The 17,445-nt window shown below is 42.7% G+C and overlaps 1 protein-coding gene across 6 annotated transcripts in view; it reads left to right on the top strand.

Moving 5' to 3' along the window:
• The window catches only part of ATP11B (ATPase phospholipid transporting 11B (putative)), a 218,702-nt gene that overhangs the window by 42,085 nt on the left and 159,172 nt on the right, over positions 1-17,445 (top strand). For all 6 annotated transcript variants that reach the window (XM_089675574.1, XM_089675572.1, XM_089675573.1 and 3 more), the window contains exon 3: positions 2,233-2,322. In XM_089675574.1, the coding sequence (XP_089531700.1) occupies positions 2,233-2,322 (90 nt within the window). The remainder of the gene's footprint in view (positions 1-2,232; positions 2,323-17,445) is intronic.

Consider the following 17,445-nt stretch of genomic DNA (forward strand, 5'->3'; position numbering starts at 1 on the left):
GCACTTAGGTGTGCTGCCCTGCATACAAATTGTGTGGTAAGCTTGTAAGTTCACTTCTCTACCTCCCAAAGCATTTTTAATTCTGGACAACTGTTCTTGTGATGCACACTTAAGATCATTCAGCTACTTACTGGCTTAGCATGACTGCTTCCTGGGTTAACTCACTGGACAGAGGTGGTGACGTTGGCTCATTGTTCAATGAGCAGTTTAGCGAAAAGGAAGGCTAGAAACATATAAAGCTAAGTTGTCAGTGACAGCCACAATCCAGGACTAAGGCTAGGAACTAAATCAATCCGTGGAGATGTCAGGCAGCTTCCGGACACAGTCCACAGATTGTCGGCGCAAGACAACTGCCTGCCTTTAGCTGCAGAGGGTTGTCTGACAGAGGTGTGTGTAGAAGTATTTTTTTAAATAAATTTGTTAAATTACCCATATTCATAATTATATATTATTTTTGTAAAACGTGTATAATAAAGTCAGCTAGAAAAAAAAAAAAGATCTTACAGCAGTCCATATGCAAATAGATCATTGATGCCCAATAGATTTCACACTGCGTGACAGCGGCTCCAGCAGACTTTAGCACTGAAACTGCCTGCTGTCAGTGTTGGCCGCTGTCCAGCATAGTAAACATAGTAGCTAAATCTATCTGCTCCTGGGCTTCTGCTTCTGCTATTGAGCACTGGGAGTGCAGTGTGGGTGTGTTGCCCCCTATTGTAACTGAGTTGGGGTGTCATTCAGAATGATTAACATTGCAATGCACCCACAGCAGTACTTTGGTTACCAATCATTGCAATAACATGTGGTAAGACATACCTTTTAACTGCATGTTAACAAAACATAAATTTATGAAAGCTAATTTATTGTGCACCCCTCCAGACATGTCGAAGGCTGCACCCAAGGACCCTTACAATGCTCTGAGTTGACTACCATTAATCTATACTGTAGTCGTTTTGTGTAACCTATCCTTTAGAAACATTGTCAGCATAATTATTAAAGAAGCCAGGGACGCACAGAATTTCGTATACGCTTAACATCTTTTTGACAATAGCTGCATTAAGGACCCTTTCCTATGGGCATGGTTTCAACCCTATACATATCACTCATTGATTTCATAGGCCCAACTGAACTCCCATACATGGATTAGCAGGAACAAAATTTGTACAACCACTTCAAAATGCCATCTTAACATACTGGCTGAAGAAAATGCATATAAGGTGCTCCCTTGCTGGAATATGACACCAGATCATACAGCCAAATTTGCCTCACTGACTTGTTTCCGAGGTTGCAGAGAACAAGGTACCTTCAAACACATTTTGGTAGCTCTGCCCCATGGCCACTCGCTTTTGAATATACATATACAACATGCTTAGAACAGTTGTGAAAATCAGTCCCAATCGGAATCCCTGGGAAGGTCTGTTACATAGACCTATTTCAGATCTTGCGGAGTGTGAGCAGAAGCTGGAGTTTGCATTCCTAGTGGCTAGGCAAATGTTGGCTAAAGCTTGGAAACAATTTTGCAAAAGTGAAACAGAATGGTGGGCATTATGGTGCATGATAAACTTACCACAATACTTAGTGCAGGGGTGTCAAACTGGCGGCCCTCCAGCTGTTGCAAAGCTACAAGTCCCATAATGCCTTTGGGAGTCATGCTTGTAACTGTCAATCTTGCAATGCCTCATGGGTCTAGTTTGGCAACAGCTGGAGGGCCGCCAGTTTGACACCCGTGACTTAGTGGAGCACACTCTAGATTCCATAAGGGTTGGACTACAAATAGCCACATGAATCTGGATCGCTCCATCTCAGCTCACTTTGGGTTGAGTGCTCTGCCGGGCTCTGCAGCCCTCCCCACCCCTTAGGAACCTCTCCCTTTTTCTTCTTGCATACCTTTTTCCTCTGTCCTTTCTTTTTTCCTTTATTCTCCTTTTCCTACTCTCTTCCCCTATTCTGTGGAATCATTTGAAATATAGTCTTACAAACAAACTTCTTTTCCATTTTTTTACACTTAAATTTCTTTGTAAGATACATGTTTCTTTGTTTAACAAACCAAAAACTCAGCAAAACGTTTGTAGATAAAGAAGCCTGGAAATGTATACTTTAATAATGCAGTGTCTTATGAGTATTATTGGTGTTTTTTATGCTTTTTTTTTTCCTCCAAATTTTTGAAGTCTTCTTTCCGTTTTTTTTTTTTTTTTTTGTAAATGCATTTACAGCTATTTCCTCTTTTCTTTTCAGTACACTGTGTTGAATTTTGTTCCAAAAAATTTGTTTGAACAATTTAGAAGAATAGCCAATTTCTACTTTCTCATCATATTTCTTGTTCAGGTAAGTTGGCACTATTGTACAAAGGTTTTTTTTTTTTTTTTTTTTTTTAACTAGATCATTAATTTGATCTTTGCTAGTATGATAGAGATGTGTTATGCCTTATATGAAATGGACATTAAAAACTTTTACTTAACCCATAAGTCTGTATATTGCTGATTGTGTATGTGCGCCACTAACTTATATAGCAGGAAACCAAATCATGATACTTAGGAAATTTTAGTTTATCGTTGATTCTGTTTTTTTTCCAGTCATAGGCGAGGTAATAGGGAATGTCCAAACACTACTGTTCTGGGGAATGTATATTGGCTTTTCTTGAACCTTGGGCTCCCTGAGTGGAAGATCAATTTTAAATAAGTGCACAAATTATGTCCTAAGTTAACAGGCTTTTGTTCACTTCAGGTAGGTTTTGCATCCCCATACAAGTCCAATTTTTTTTTTTTTTCTCTCCAAAAGCTGGTCAAATTCTGGTCAGACAGGCCAACTGCAGGTTAGATACATTTGAAGAGTCTCAAAATGATGTCAAGCTGAGGCCATTGAGACAAGGCCCTTATAGAGTATTTTGCCTTCCATCTATGGGACTTCACACATAGAGCTGCATTATATATAATGCAGCTTGTAAATTTCAAAGTATGCTTATTTTTCTATAAAAGATTTTATATTCTACCATGGTTAAGCAGTGCTGTGTGAACTAGAGGTATGGTATTTGCAGAAGAGCAGTTGCCATTTGTTTGTAATGATTGCAGAAGAAATACAAGTAGGTGGAAATAATATGGGATGAAGCACATTCAGTGATGGTATCAGGGTAGCGGTAGCTATAATGTATGTAAAGAGTAGCACTTTAGATGGAATCATGTGGTGGTAGAAGTAGTTGGAAATGTGGATAGAGGCTCATTAAGTGGCATTATTTGGCGGTAGTAGTAGTTGAAAATTATGGGCGTAAGCACCCTATGTGACATTATTTGGTTGCAAAAATAATTGGAAGTAATGTGAGAAGAAGCTCATTAGGTGGTAATACATGGTAGTAGATGTAGCTTGAATTTATATGGAAAGAAGCACATTAGATAGTAATAGAAGAGCTGTTATTCTTGCCTCATCTATTCGAGGACAAAGGAACTCTGTAGGAACAAAAAAAAACTGTAGGCCAGTCCAGGATGACTCCAGCATGACTCCAGCCAGTTACCAAAATGCTTCAGTTTTTTTATAGTGTCCCAGATGCTCTGCAGCTCTACTGTGCTAAAGACATAACTTTTTATGCTAGCATGTTTTTTCTTTCCTTTTTTTTTTCTCTCTGACGAAAACTGTTCTATACCTTTCTGATTAGTGTGGTTGTCCTTAATCTGGCATTTTGGAGTACTGCCCATTGCACTGGACACAGTGTTAGCCTGGAAATGACCTTCAGGCACTGCATATAGTGTTTTGAAGGCTCTTTTCTTGTAAAAATAAGCTGAAGAGCAGTTTCCTGATACCCTTGCCTCAATGCTTGCTTTGTCTCTGAAGACAAAGTTGGTGAATAGGCTTGTCAGGCTGAGTCCTTGGGGCCACCTCATTTACTTAGATCATTGGATGCCATAATTCCCTGTTCCCATTGGTTTTACAGGAGAATGGGTTCACAATGCTGGGACTCAGTGTTGGTATTATACTCTGGGTGGAGTGTTGTGTGCCGTACAGTGCTGAAAAAGCATCTACCTGCTGCTCAACATCTGCAGCTTAAAATCACATTGTTCTCCTGCTTTTAGAGTCTGTTCCATCCTCTGAGTACACGTTGGCTTCTTGGGTTGTGGCTAGACCCTCCTGGCTAAAGTTTTTGCCACAGCCATGCAATACTTCAACCCAAATCACCTAGTTACTTGCTAATGCTGAATCCAGAGGCCATAATATGATATGATCCAGAAATATTTAGACAGAATAAAGGTGAATAAAGCACCTGGACTGGATGGCATACACCCACCAAGCCATTGTTTCTAATTTTTAGGGACTCTGTAATGACTGGCATAGTACCACTGGATTGGTGTAAGGCCAATGTGGTGCCTATATTTAAAAAGGGATCAAAATCTTTACCAAGTAATTATAGACCTGTTTGTTTAACTTTTATAGTTGGGAGGATACTGGAGAGTTTAATAAAAGACCACATAAATTAGTTCTTGCTGGGAAACATTTTTTAACAACTTGCCATCTTGAGGATTTACCCCCCCTTAATGACCAGGCCTCTTTTTGCTATTTGGCTCTGCACTATTTCAACTGATAATTGCGCGGTCATGCAATGCTGTATCCAAACGAAGTGTACGTCCTTTTTTCCACACAATTAGAGCTTTCTTTTGGTGGTATTTGATCACCTGTGCACTTTTTATTTTTCACGCTATAACAAAAAAAGGCTGAAAATTTTTAAGAAAAATGTTATTTTTTACTTTCGGCTATAAAAAAAATATATAGTACACTCAAAGTTAGTCATGAATTTAGGCCAAAATGTATTCTGCTACATGTTTTTGGTTAAAAAAAAAACAAAAACCCAATAAGTGTATATTGATTGCTTTGTGTGAAAGTTATAGCATGTACAATCTATGGTATAGATACTGCAATTTACGCCATGTACTTTACAGCGCTGCACTAGTTTAACTGACAAATGCGTGGTCATGCAATACGGTACATAAATTAAATTGATGTCCTTTTTTTTTCACACAAATAGAGCTTTCTTTCGGTGGTATTTGATCACCTGTACGCTTTTTATTTTTGGCGCTATAAACAAATTTTTGAAAAACAATATATTTTCTCATTTCTGTCATAAAAAAATATCCAAAAAACTCCAATTTTGTCATAAATTTAGGCCAAAATATATTCTGCTACATATTTTTGGTTTAAAAAAAAGTGTCTATTGATTGCTTTGTTTGAACGTTCTAGCATTTACAAACTATGGTATAGATAATGGAATTTATACAGCTTTTACTTTCTGACTGCCCATCACATTTCTTGTGGTGCTAAAATACCAGGATAGTACAAACACCCCCAAATGACCCCTTTTCAGAAAGTAGACACCCTAAGCTATCTGCTGAGAGGCATATTGAGTCCATGGAAAAAGTTTCTGGAACATGACAAACTTTTGTTTTGTTTTTTTTTTAAACAAAAAGTTGTCATTTAAATTTATATATTTCTCACACAAGCACAAGCCATGGGTATATGTGTAATTACACCCCAAAATACATTCTGCTACTTCTACCAAGTATGGGGATACCACATGTGTGAGATGTTTTGGAAGCCTAGCCACATACAGGAGCGTGAAATCCAATGACCACTTTGAAAGCCTGAAGGTGCGTAACGTCCTCATTTCACTTCCTCACTACCTATCACAGTTTGAGGCCCTGAAATGCCAGGTTAGCACCAACCCCCCCCCCCCCCCCCCCAAAAAAAAAATATTACCCCTTTTTGGAAAGTAGTAACCCCACGGAATTTGATAAGAAGCATGGTGAGTATTTTGCAGATCTAAGTTTTTAAGTTCAAAAACTTGTGGCAACAAACGAGATCTGCAAAATACTCACCATCTTCTTATCAAATTCCTTGAGGTGTCTAATTTCCAGAAAGTGGTCATTTGGGGGGGTTTGATGCTATTCTGGCATTTCAGGGCCTTTTGAAACCGTGATAGGTAGTCAAGAAGTGTAATGAGGAAATTAAAGCCCTTTAAAAGCCTGAAGGTGCTTATTGGATTTTGGGGTGCTGTACTTGGCTAGACTGCCAAAAAGTCTCTCACATGTGGTACCCCCATACTTGGGAGAAGTAGCATAATGTATTTTGGGGAGTAATTCCACATATACCCACGGCATGTGTGAGCAAATTTTTTTACTTTCCAAAAAGGGGTTGTTTGGGGGGGGTTGGGGGCATTTTATGCCCAGCATTAGAAGTTTATGCCACACATCACTCACTCTTCTAACCATCTGAAGACCAAGCCTTTTCTGACACTTTTTGTTCACATGAAAAAAAAAAAAATTGTTGCTAGGAAATTACTTTGAACCGCCAAACATGTATTTTTTTAAAGCCGACACCCTAGTGAATAAAATGGTGGGTGCTGCAATTTTTTATGTCACATAGTACTCGTGCAGCGATTTTTCAACCGCAAATTGTTTGAAAGAAAAAAAAAAAAACACTTTTTTTTGTTTACTTTTAATGCACAAAACCCAATATATTGGCCAAGTATTTACTTTTTTTGTTAATCACTTTTAATGCTATCACAGGGAATGAAAATATCCCCTATAACGTCAATGGGCATTGTCATATATTCTTTTTTGAGAAATCTGGGGTCTATTAGACTCTAGATATCTCCTCTGCCCTTACATTATCTAATCTCACCAAGATCGGTGTGATCAGATGCTTTCCCAGTTTGCAAATAGCGCTGTTTATAGCCTGCAAAAATGAAGTAATGAAATGCTCGTAGCTTCCGATTTCTTAGACTGTAAAGATGATTGGCACCATTGCTGGCAAAAACATCGGCTACATTCTCAGGTTCCCCCGATGGCACGGGACTGCGCGAGAAGGCCGTGGAAGGTAGCGGGGGAGGGGGGCATAGTCTCCCGCTGCTTGTAAAAGCAATCCTGCAGCTAATTAGCCACTAAGATTGTATATCGCCGGCTGAAAAAAATGATACCAGGATGATTCCTGCCGCTGTAGGCTGGGGAGAAATTGTTTGAATGCAAGGTGGCCAGAAAAATTAATGAGGGACTCGTCAAAGGCAGATTTTTTGCTGGGGGGTATAAAACATCTGCACATTTTTGGTTAAGGTGATTTACAAGGGGCCGAATTTTGTGGAGCCAGTCAAATTCAGGGTCACCCTGAGTACAACAGAGTGTATTGTCGTTGAAATACATAAAACACATTATACTCTCATATCTATGCCCGGCCATGGCAGCAGAGAACATGGGCATATGATGAATCGGGTCTGTGGACCAATACATCCGCAATTCATTTTTTTTTTTTAAACATGACCATGTTGAGGGTTAGGCCCCAAAAAAAATGTAAATTCGGAAACCGTAATTGGATTCCATACGAATGGTCTGGCAAGATTTGAATTTGGGTTGGCGGCGATAAATTGTTGTGCATATAAATTGCTTTGATCCACAACCAAGGCATATACCGTATTTTTCGCACCATAAGACGCACTTTTTTCCCCCAAAAAAAGGGGGGAAAATGTCAGTGCGTCTTATGAAGCGAATATGGAGCGGCCGGTCCGGTATTTCCACTGCCACCGTGTCAGAATACCGGGCTGGCCGCTCAGCTCTACAGCGGGACTTTATAGAGATGACTGCTGACCTTTGGGGAGGGGGGGGAGCGGGTACCTGAATTTGACAGGTACCCGCTCCCACTTCCGTGGAGTTGTTCTTTCATCTTACCCGTTCCTCTATCCAGCGGCGCGGTCTTCCCGGCTTCTGTAGTGTGGGCATGACAGCCGGGTGCCAAGTGCGCATGCGCAGGAAGCGGTGCTTTTTGTGAATGGTAAGGCGGCACCTGGGACACATGACAGATCCCAGAAGCCGCCGGACCAATCACAAAGCGCAAGTGCTTCTCGCTCATGCGCACTGGGCACCCGGCTGTCATGCCGAGCGCCATTACAGAAGCCGGGAAGACAGCGCGCGGCTGGATAGAGGAACAGGTAAGATGAAAGAACAACTCCGTGGGAGCGGGTATCTGTCAAATTCAGGTACCCGCTCCCCCCCCTCCCCAAAGGTCAGCAGTCATCCCCTGTACTATCCACAGTCTCTGGTCATCCCTGTACTGTGTCCGCAGTCTCTGGTCATCCCTGTACTGTGTCCGCAGTCTCTGGTCATCCCCTGTACTGTGTCCGCAGTCTCTGGTCATCCCCTGTACTGTGTCCGCAGTCTCTGGTCATCCCCTGTACTGTGTCCGCAGTCTCTGGTCATCCCCTGTACTGTGTCCGCAGTCTCTGGTCATCTCCTGTACTGTGTCCGCAGTCTCTGGTCATCTCCTGTACTGTGGCCGCAGTCTCTGGTCATCCTCTGAACTGTGTCCACAGTCTCTGCTCATCTCCTGTACTGTGTCTGCAGTCCATTAGTTCAGAATTTTTTTTTCCTGTTTTCTGCCTCTAAAACCTAGGTGCGTCTTATGGTCAGGTGCATCTTATCGAGCAAAAAATCAACGGGAGTAGTTAAATTTTGCTGTTTCCACCTGAATTCTGGGTTGGGCAGAAGATGGGGGAAGTACGGGTGCTGCAGAATTTGTGGGCTGCCAATCAGGATTTGCAAGCACATCCGGAAGGATACTAGGGGCTCTTCAGGCCTGTGTACTATTTCTTAGTGGTTGTGAGATACTACTTGTGCTTGCCACTGCATCAGCTTGTACTGCACTTATGGGACTCCCCACATCACCAAGTGATACTGCAGTGCTGGTATGTGAAAGACCAGGATGTACTAGGCCGCTGGTGCTCACAAGTTCACCAAAAGGTATAGCAGCACTAGTACTGGCACTCTGCTGCATATGAGAGTCATCAAAATTCACCGGCAAGTGCTAGCAGAGATCAGGCCTGATTCTGCAAACACTGCGGTTTTGTGTGATATGCATGAAGTGACAGTGACCTACTCACACTGCACTTTCTGGGGGGGGGGGGGGTAAGCGTAGGGGGTAAATGCATGTGCCGGGGCTGATCCCACGAACGCTGTGTTTTTGTGGACACTATACTAATGTGAACGAGGGTATAGTGCTGATCTGATCAAAGATATTGATTCGTTCAGACACTATACTAGCAATGGAGGTTTATTGTGTATGAGCGTGTTCCTGGCAATCAAAGGGTTAATAGTGATTACTGGTGTACTGACGGCCAATCTGACGCTATTCGGAGAAGGGCGTGAGAACCACTGGAGTGCGAATCCCGTGTGTCTATCTATATATAAATAATTTTGCGCATTTCTGCTATAGGGCGGCCAGGAAGCAGTTAAGCTGTTTGCGGTATGGCGCTGCGGTACTTTAACTGCCAATTGTGCGGTCATGCAACGCAATGCTGCACCCAAATTAAATTTACATCCTTTTTTTCCCAAGAATTGAGCTTTCTTTCGGTGGTATTTGATCACTTGTGCGGTTTTTATTGTTTGCGCTATAGAAAACAAAAGTCTGACAGTTTTGAGAAAAAAACAATATTCTGGACTTTTTGCTATTTAAACTTGTCCAGCAAAAAAATTTAAACATCAAATTGTCATAAATTTAGGCCAAAATGTATTCTGCGGCATGTCTTTGCTAAAACAAATCCCAATACGTGTAAATCGGTTTACATGAAAGTTACAGCGTTTACAAATGGCGGTATAGATACTGGAATTTTTTTTTATATAATAATAATAATGGCGGTGATCAGCGACTTATAGCGGGACTGCAGTGGGCATTCTGTCATTGGGAGGAACTGACTTGGTGTCACTGACATCCCCAGTGACACCAATACAGTGATCAGTGCTAAAAAAAAGCACTGACACTGTACTAATGGAACTGGGGACGAAGGGGTTAACACGAGGGGCAATCAAAGGGTTAACTGTGTGTAGGGAGTGTTTTACTAGGGAGAGGGGGGTGTGCTTCACTGTAAGCACACTGATTGGGATGGCTCTGCTCAGCCATCCAGAGCAGTGTTCCCAAACTGACGGGGAGGAGGGCTGTTGGTAAACAATGCTGCCCTCCTCCCTGTCTGTGATCGCCGGTAATCACCGGGCGCTTGCGGGTAATCACTGGCCGGGACCCGGTGGTTGACTCCCAGGGCTGTGATTGGCGTCGGGGTAGAGCGCGCATGCGCCCCCTACTTGGAAATACAGAATCGCATATACAGTCAGGTCCATAAATATTGGGACATGGACACAATTCTAACATTTTTGGCTCTATACACAACCACAATGGATTTGAAATGAAACAAACAAGATGTGCTTTAACTGCAGACTGTCAGCTTAATTTGAGGGCATTTACATCCAAATCAAGTGAACGGTGTAGGAATTACAACAGTTTGCATATGTGCCTCCCACTTGTTAAGGGACCAAAAGTAATGGGACAGAATAATAATCATAAATCAAACTTTCACTTTTTAATACTTGGTTGCAAATCCTTTGCAGTCAATTACAGCCTGAAGTCTGGAACGAATAGACATCACCAGACGCTGGGTTTCATCCCTGGTGATGCTCTGCCAGGCCTCTACTGCAACTGTCTTCAGTTCCTGCTTGTTCTTGGGGCATTTTCCCTTCAGTTTTGTCTTCAGCAAGTGAAATGCATGCTCAATCGGATTCAGGTCAGGTGATTGACTTGGCCATTGCATAACATTCCACTTCTTTCCCTTAAAAAACTCTTTGGTTGCTTTTGCAGTATGCTTTGGGTCATTGTCCATCTGCACTGTGAAGCGGCGTCCAATGAGTTCTGAAGCATTTGGCTGAATATGAGCAGATAATATTGCCCGAAACACTTCAGAATTCATCCTGCTGCTTTTGTCAGCAGTCACATCATCAATAAATACAAGAGAGCCAGTTCCATTGGCAGCCATACATGCCCACGCCATGACACTACCACCACCATGCTTCACTGATGAGGTGGTATGCTTAGGATCATGAGCAGTTCCTTTCCTTCTCCATACTCTTCTCTTCCCATCACTCTGGTACAAGTTGATCTTGGTCTCATCTGTCCATAGGATGTTGTTCCAGAACTGTGAAGGATTTTTTAGATGTCGTTTGGCAATCTCTTATCTGGCCTTCCTGTTTTTCAGGCTCAGCAATGGTTTACATCTTGTGGTGAACCCTCCGTATTCACTCTGGTGAAGTCTTCTCTTGATTGTTGACTTTGACACACATACACCTACCTCCTGGAGAGTGTTCTTGATCTGGCCAACTGTTGTGAAGGGTGTTTTCTTCACCAGGGAAGGAATTCTTCGGTCATCCACCACAGTTGTTTTCCGTGGTCTTCCGGGTCTTTTGGTGTTGCTGAGCTCACCGGTGCGTTCCTTCTTTTTAAGAATGTTCCAAACAGTTGTTTTGGCCACGCCTAATGTTTTTTCTATCTCTCTGATGGGTTTGTTTTGTTTTTTCAGCCTAATGATGGCTTGCTTTACTGATAGTGACAGCTCTTTGGATCTCATCTTGAGAGTTGACAGCAACAGATTCCAAATGCAAATAGCACACTTGAAATGAACTCTGGACCTTTTATCTGCTCATTGTAATTGGGATAATGAGGGAATAACACACACCTGGCCATGGAACAGCTGAGAAGCCAATTGTCCCATTACTTTTGGTCCCTTAACAAGTGGGAGGCACATATGCAAACTGTTGTAATTCCTACACCGTTCACCTGATTTGGATGTAAATACCCTCAAATTAAAGCTGACAGTCTGCAGTTAAAGCACATCTTGTTCATTTAATTTCAAATCCATTGTGGTGGTGTATAGAGCCAAAAATGTTAGAATTGTGTCGATGTCCCAATATTTATGGATCTGACTGTATACGTGATCTTGCGCACAGGGGCCGACCTGTAGCAGTAAATGTACTGGTGGATGGTCCTAAAGCAGTTAAGCAACAGGCAGCATGGATTCATGAAAGACAGAAGTTGTCAAACAAATACTTGGATGGTCTAGGGTTGTTAGTGGTGTACCCCAAGGTTCAGTGTTGGAACCCTTACTTTTTAATATATTTATAAACGATATAGGGTCTGGGATTAAAATCCCATTTCAGTCTTTCCAGTTGACAGCAAGCTTTGCAGTGGAATAACATCCTTACTGGATGTCTTCAACTTACAAGCCAACCTAAATGCACTGTGTAATTGGGCAACTATGTGGCAAATGAGGTTTAATGTTGATAAATGTAAGGTTGTATGGTAAATGTCTGCGAGCAATATCCATCTGTACTATCACCCATGCCATGTATGAATGCTAATTCACCTTGCACGGCTACAGTGGGGCAAAAAAGTATTTAGTCAGGCACCAATTGTGCAAGTTCTCACACTTAAAAAGATGAGAGAGGCCTGTAATTGGCATCATAGGTAGACCTCAACTATGAGAGACAAAATGGGAAAAAAAATCCAGACAATCACATTGGTTGATTTGGAAAGAATTTATTTGCAAATTATGGTGGAAAATAAGTATTTGGTCACTTACAAACAAGCAAGATTTCTGGCTCTCACAGACCTGTACCTTCTTCTTTAAGAGGCTCCTCTGTCCTGCACTAATTACCTGTATCAATGGCACCTGTTTGAGGTTGTGGACAGGTGTCTTTTATACTGATAACAAGTTCAAACAGTCACACTCCAAACTCCACTATGGTGAAGACTAAAGAGCTGTCGAAGGACACCAGAAACAAAATTGTAGACCTGCACCAGGCTGGGAAGACTGAATCTGCAATTGGCAAGCAGCTTGGTGTGAACAAATCAACTGTGGGAGCAATAATTCGAAAGTGGAAGACATACAAGACCACTGATAATCTCCCTCGATCTGGGGCTCCACGCAAGATTTTACCCCGTGGGGTCAAAATGATCACAAGAACGGTGAGCAAAAATCCCAGGACCACACGGGGGGACCTAGTGAATGACCTGCAGAGAGCTGGGACCAACGTAACAAAGGCTACCATCAGTAACACACTACGCCGCCAGGGACTCAGATCCTGGAGTGCCAGACATGTCCCCCTGCTTAAGCCAGTACATGTCCGGGCCCGTATGAAGTTTTCTAGAGAGCATTTGGATGATCCAGAAGAGGATTGGGAGAGTGTCATATGGTCAGATGAAACCAAAATGTTTGGTAGAAACACAACTCGTCGTGTTTGGAGGAGAGAGAATGCTGAGTTGCATCCAAAGAACACCATACCTACTGTGAAGCATGGGGTGGCAACATCATGCTTTGGGGCTGTTTCTCCACAAAGGGACCAGGACGACTGATCCATGTACAGGACAGAATGAATGGGGCCATGTATCGTGAGATTTTGAGTGCAAACCTCCTTTCATCAGCAAGGGCATTGAAGATGAAACGTGGCTGGGTCTTCCAACATGACAATGATCCCAAACATACTGCCCGGGCAACGAAGGAGTGGCTTCGTAAGAAGCATTTCAAGGTCCTGGAGTGGCCTAGCCAGTCTCCAGATCTCAACCACATAGAAAACCTTTGGAGGGAGTTGAAAGTCCGTGTTGCCCAGCGACAGCCCCAAAACATCACTGCTCTAGAGGAGATCTGCATGGAGGAATGGGCCAACATACCAGCAACAGTGTGTGCCAACCTTGTGAAGACTTACAGGAAACGTTTGACCTCTGTCATTGCTAACAAAGTATATATAACAAAGTATTGAGATGAACTTTTGATATTGACCAAATACTTATTTTCCACCATAATTTGCAAATAAATTCTTTTCAAATCAGCCAATGTGATTGTCTGGATTTTTTTCTCATTTTGTCTCTCATATTTGAGGTCTACCTATGATGCCAATTACAGGCCTCTCTCATCTTTTTAAGTGGGAGAACTTGCACAATTGGTGGCTGACTAAATACTTTTTTGCCCCACTGTATATGGTAATCTATATGGCTTTTAAAATCCACCTCTAACTGAAGCTGATTCGTAACTATCAGTGTTCTTATTGGTAATTCTTACTGCTTCCTAAATCTCTAAGTCTGTCCATATTACTGTGGTGTTTATCTTGCTCTTATTGTCTAACCCAAAATTTGGGGCTGATCCTAATCTTTACAACTTTGCCCTCCTGCTCTCTTGTTGTCTCTTGTAGTCCTCCTTTGGTGTGAGACATTTGCCCTGCTAGCCATGTGTGTCTGCTATGCATTCCTAATTGATTAATTGGCAATACCCCCACCCAACTCCGTATAAATTTAGGCTTTCCTTAGGGGAGGCACAGCCAAGGGTAGCATTGACAACTATCATCTTGGCTAAAGTATTGATCGTGCCTTAAGTATTGAGCATTGCACTTCGGCTCTGCACTTTCATTGAATGATTAGAATTTGACGTTTGCTATGGTTTCTTGCTTTGTGCAGACTACAGGTGACCTGTTTCCCCATCCAGCTCTTTTAGCTCTTATCCAGTCTGCTTCTTCATCTCACCCCTTTGTAACATGCACTCCCTACTCCTCCTTCTCACAGTTGTATCCTCTCTCTTCAAACTGGCTCTCCTTCACCCGTCTTCTCCACCCTACAGCTTATATATAATCACCCTCACTTCTGTCTTCACTTTATTACTGTACTCATCAACTCCTGCTAATTCTGAGCCCACATACTAATAAAACCTCCAGGACATGGGGACCTATCCCTCCATATGTCGTACTCCCAATGTTACCTCTCACCACTCTGCTTCTCCTAACATCTGGAGTCATTTCCCCAAATCTGGGACCACCATCTTTTTCCTTTGACCAATATACCCGGCACACCCTATCCTCTTAACAGCGGTCACAATCCACACAATCTGGTTACTATTCCTGTTCTTCCTAGAACCAACCTCCCCTTTTCCTGTGCCCTTTGGAATGCCCGCTCTGTCTGTAACAAACTCGCCTCTCCTGCTGCCCTCTCCCATGGTGGTCTCCTCTGGACTCACTCTTCCAGGCCTATTGGATGGCAAGGCGTTGGAGTTGGAATCCTATCCCCACAAAGCACTTTTCAGGTCCTTCACCCACCTCCCTCTCTGTCCTTCTCCTCATTTGAAGTTCACTGTATTCGTCTATTCTCTCTAGTTTCTTTAAGAATTGCTGTGATCTATTGGCCTCTTGGACCCGTATCAAGCTTCCTTGAAGACTTCTATGCCTCGCTGCTCTACTTTCTCTCTTTTGAAATTCCCCTAATCATTCTTGGTGACTTCAACATCCCTGTTAATCTGAACACTCCTGCTACTCCTAAGCCTAACCACTTCTTTTGACCTAAAACAATGGACACATCCTTCTACTCACTCCAATGGTAACTGCCTCGACCTTATATTCTCCTACCTATGCACTCCTTGCAACCTCAGCAACTTCCTTTTCCTCTCTTATCACTCCCTTATTAGCTTCACTCTCTTCTTGGCTTTCTCTTCCTTGTCTTCCAACTACCTAACAGTTATCTGGAGAAACCTTCGCTATCTTAACCCCTCTTCTTTTTTCGGCAACAAATTGTCTCTATGACAGATTCTCAGCCTTGTCCCGCCCACTTCTGTCTACAACAGTTCATTGTCATCCATCATACACATTGGCCCCCTCATAACACACAGAATTAGGCCCTGACCGCTAAAGCCCTGGCAAACAGACAATACCAGATGCCTCAATAAACGTACCCGTGCTCTGAAGTGTTTATGGCATAAGATTAAGACCCAGCAAGACTTCGAATAATATAAATCTGCCCTTCAAAAATACAACTCCCGTCTCCTCACTGCCAAACAGACCTATTTTATCACTCTCATTAACACCCTCTCACGCAATCCTCGTCAACTCTTTTCTACCATTAACTCTCTACTTCGTCCTTCTCATTTCCTGCCCAGGAGATCGATAATCGCTTCAAAAATAAGATTGATACAATTTGTGACAAGATCTCCACTGTACAGATATCTCCCTCACCCTACACTCCTTGTCCACCTGCACAATCTATACTTCCCCTGTTTAACCCAGCTACCATAGAGGAGGTTGATAAACTGTTTTCTAAAGCCCACCTAACCCCCTAGACCCTGTTCCCTCACAAATACTATGGTCACCCTCTGGCTGTATCCTTCACTTTTTAACTCATATCTTCAATCTATCCCTTTCTTCTGGCATCTTCCCCAGCTGTCTAAAACAAGCACTAGTCACCCCCATACTTAAAAAGGTCTCACTGGACCCCACCAATCTTCGCAATCTAAGAGCCATCGCCTTACTCCCTTTTGCCTCCAAACTCCTTGAATGTCTAGTCTACAACCGACTGAGCTGCCACCTTATTGAGAATAACCTTCTCGATCCCATTCAGTCTATATTTCGCCTACAACAGTCCACAGAAACTGCTCTCCTAAAACTCACAAACGACTTGCTAACACTAATGGACACTATTCCATACTCTTACTCTTGGACTTCTCCACTGCCTTTGACACAGTTGACCACCCCTTCCTCCTCAAAAAACTCTATTTACTTGGTCTCCGTGACTGTACTGTCCGTTGGTTCGAATCTTGCCTATCTCATTGCACCTTCAGTGTCACTTACAACTCTACCTCCTCCCCTACTCCTCCTACTGTCTGGGTCCACCAAGGTTCTGTCCTTGGACCTCTCCTTTTCTCGAACTACTCCTCTTCCTTGGATCAGCTAATAGCTTCCCATGGTTTCCAATACCATCCCTATGCTGATGACACACAAATCTATCTCTCTGCTCCTCAACTCACCTCATCAATTTCCTCACGCATCAGCCATTTACTAACAGACATATCAAACTGGATGTCACACCACTTTCTAAAACTCAATCTATCCAAAATGGAGCTCATATTTCCTCCCCCACGTGCCTCTTCCCCTGATTTCTCAGTCAGGATCAATAGCACCAGTATCAACCCATCTTCGCATGCCAGGGTGCTTAGGGGTAACTATGGATTCTGAACTATACTTTTAGGCCCACATCCAATCCCTGTCGAAATCATGCCGCCTCAACCTCCGCAACATCTCCAGAATATGCCCCTTTTTAACCAATGATACCACAAAGCTTCTAATTCTCTCGACTACTGCAACTCCCTCCTCATTGGCTTACTTTTACATAGGCTATCCCTGCTCCAGTCCATCATGAATACTGCTGCCAGACTCATCCACCTTACCAACTGTTCAGTGTCTGCTACCTCTCTTTCAGTCTCTCCACTGGCTTCCACTTGCCCAGTGAATAAAATTCAAAATACTAACAACTTACAAAGCCTTCCACAACTCTGCCCCCAGCTACATCACTAACCCGGTCTCAAAATATCTACCAAACCTCTCTCTTCGATCCTCCCAAGACCACCTGCTCTCTAGTTCCTTTGTCACCTCCTCCCATGCCTGCCTCCAGGATTTCTCCCGAGCTTCTCCCTATGGAACTCCCTACCCCAATCTGTCTATCTCCTAATCTATCCTCCTTTGCATGATCCCTGAAAACCACTCTCTTTAAAGAAGCCTATTCTGCTTCTAACTAGTAAACTGCCTTTTATTTCCTCCATCAGCTCATCCCCCTTCAGCTATTTACCTTTTGTAT

Source organism: Staurois parvus, unplaced genomic scaffold, assembly GCF_062004578.1.
Source record: "Staurois parvus isolate SC_StPar_1 unplaced genomic scaffold, SC_StPar_1.0 ptg000155l, whole genome shotgun sequence".
NCBI lineage: Eukaryota > Metazoa > Chordata > Amphibia > Anura > Ranidae > Staurois > Staurois parvus.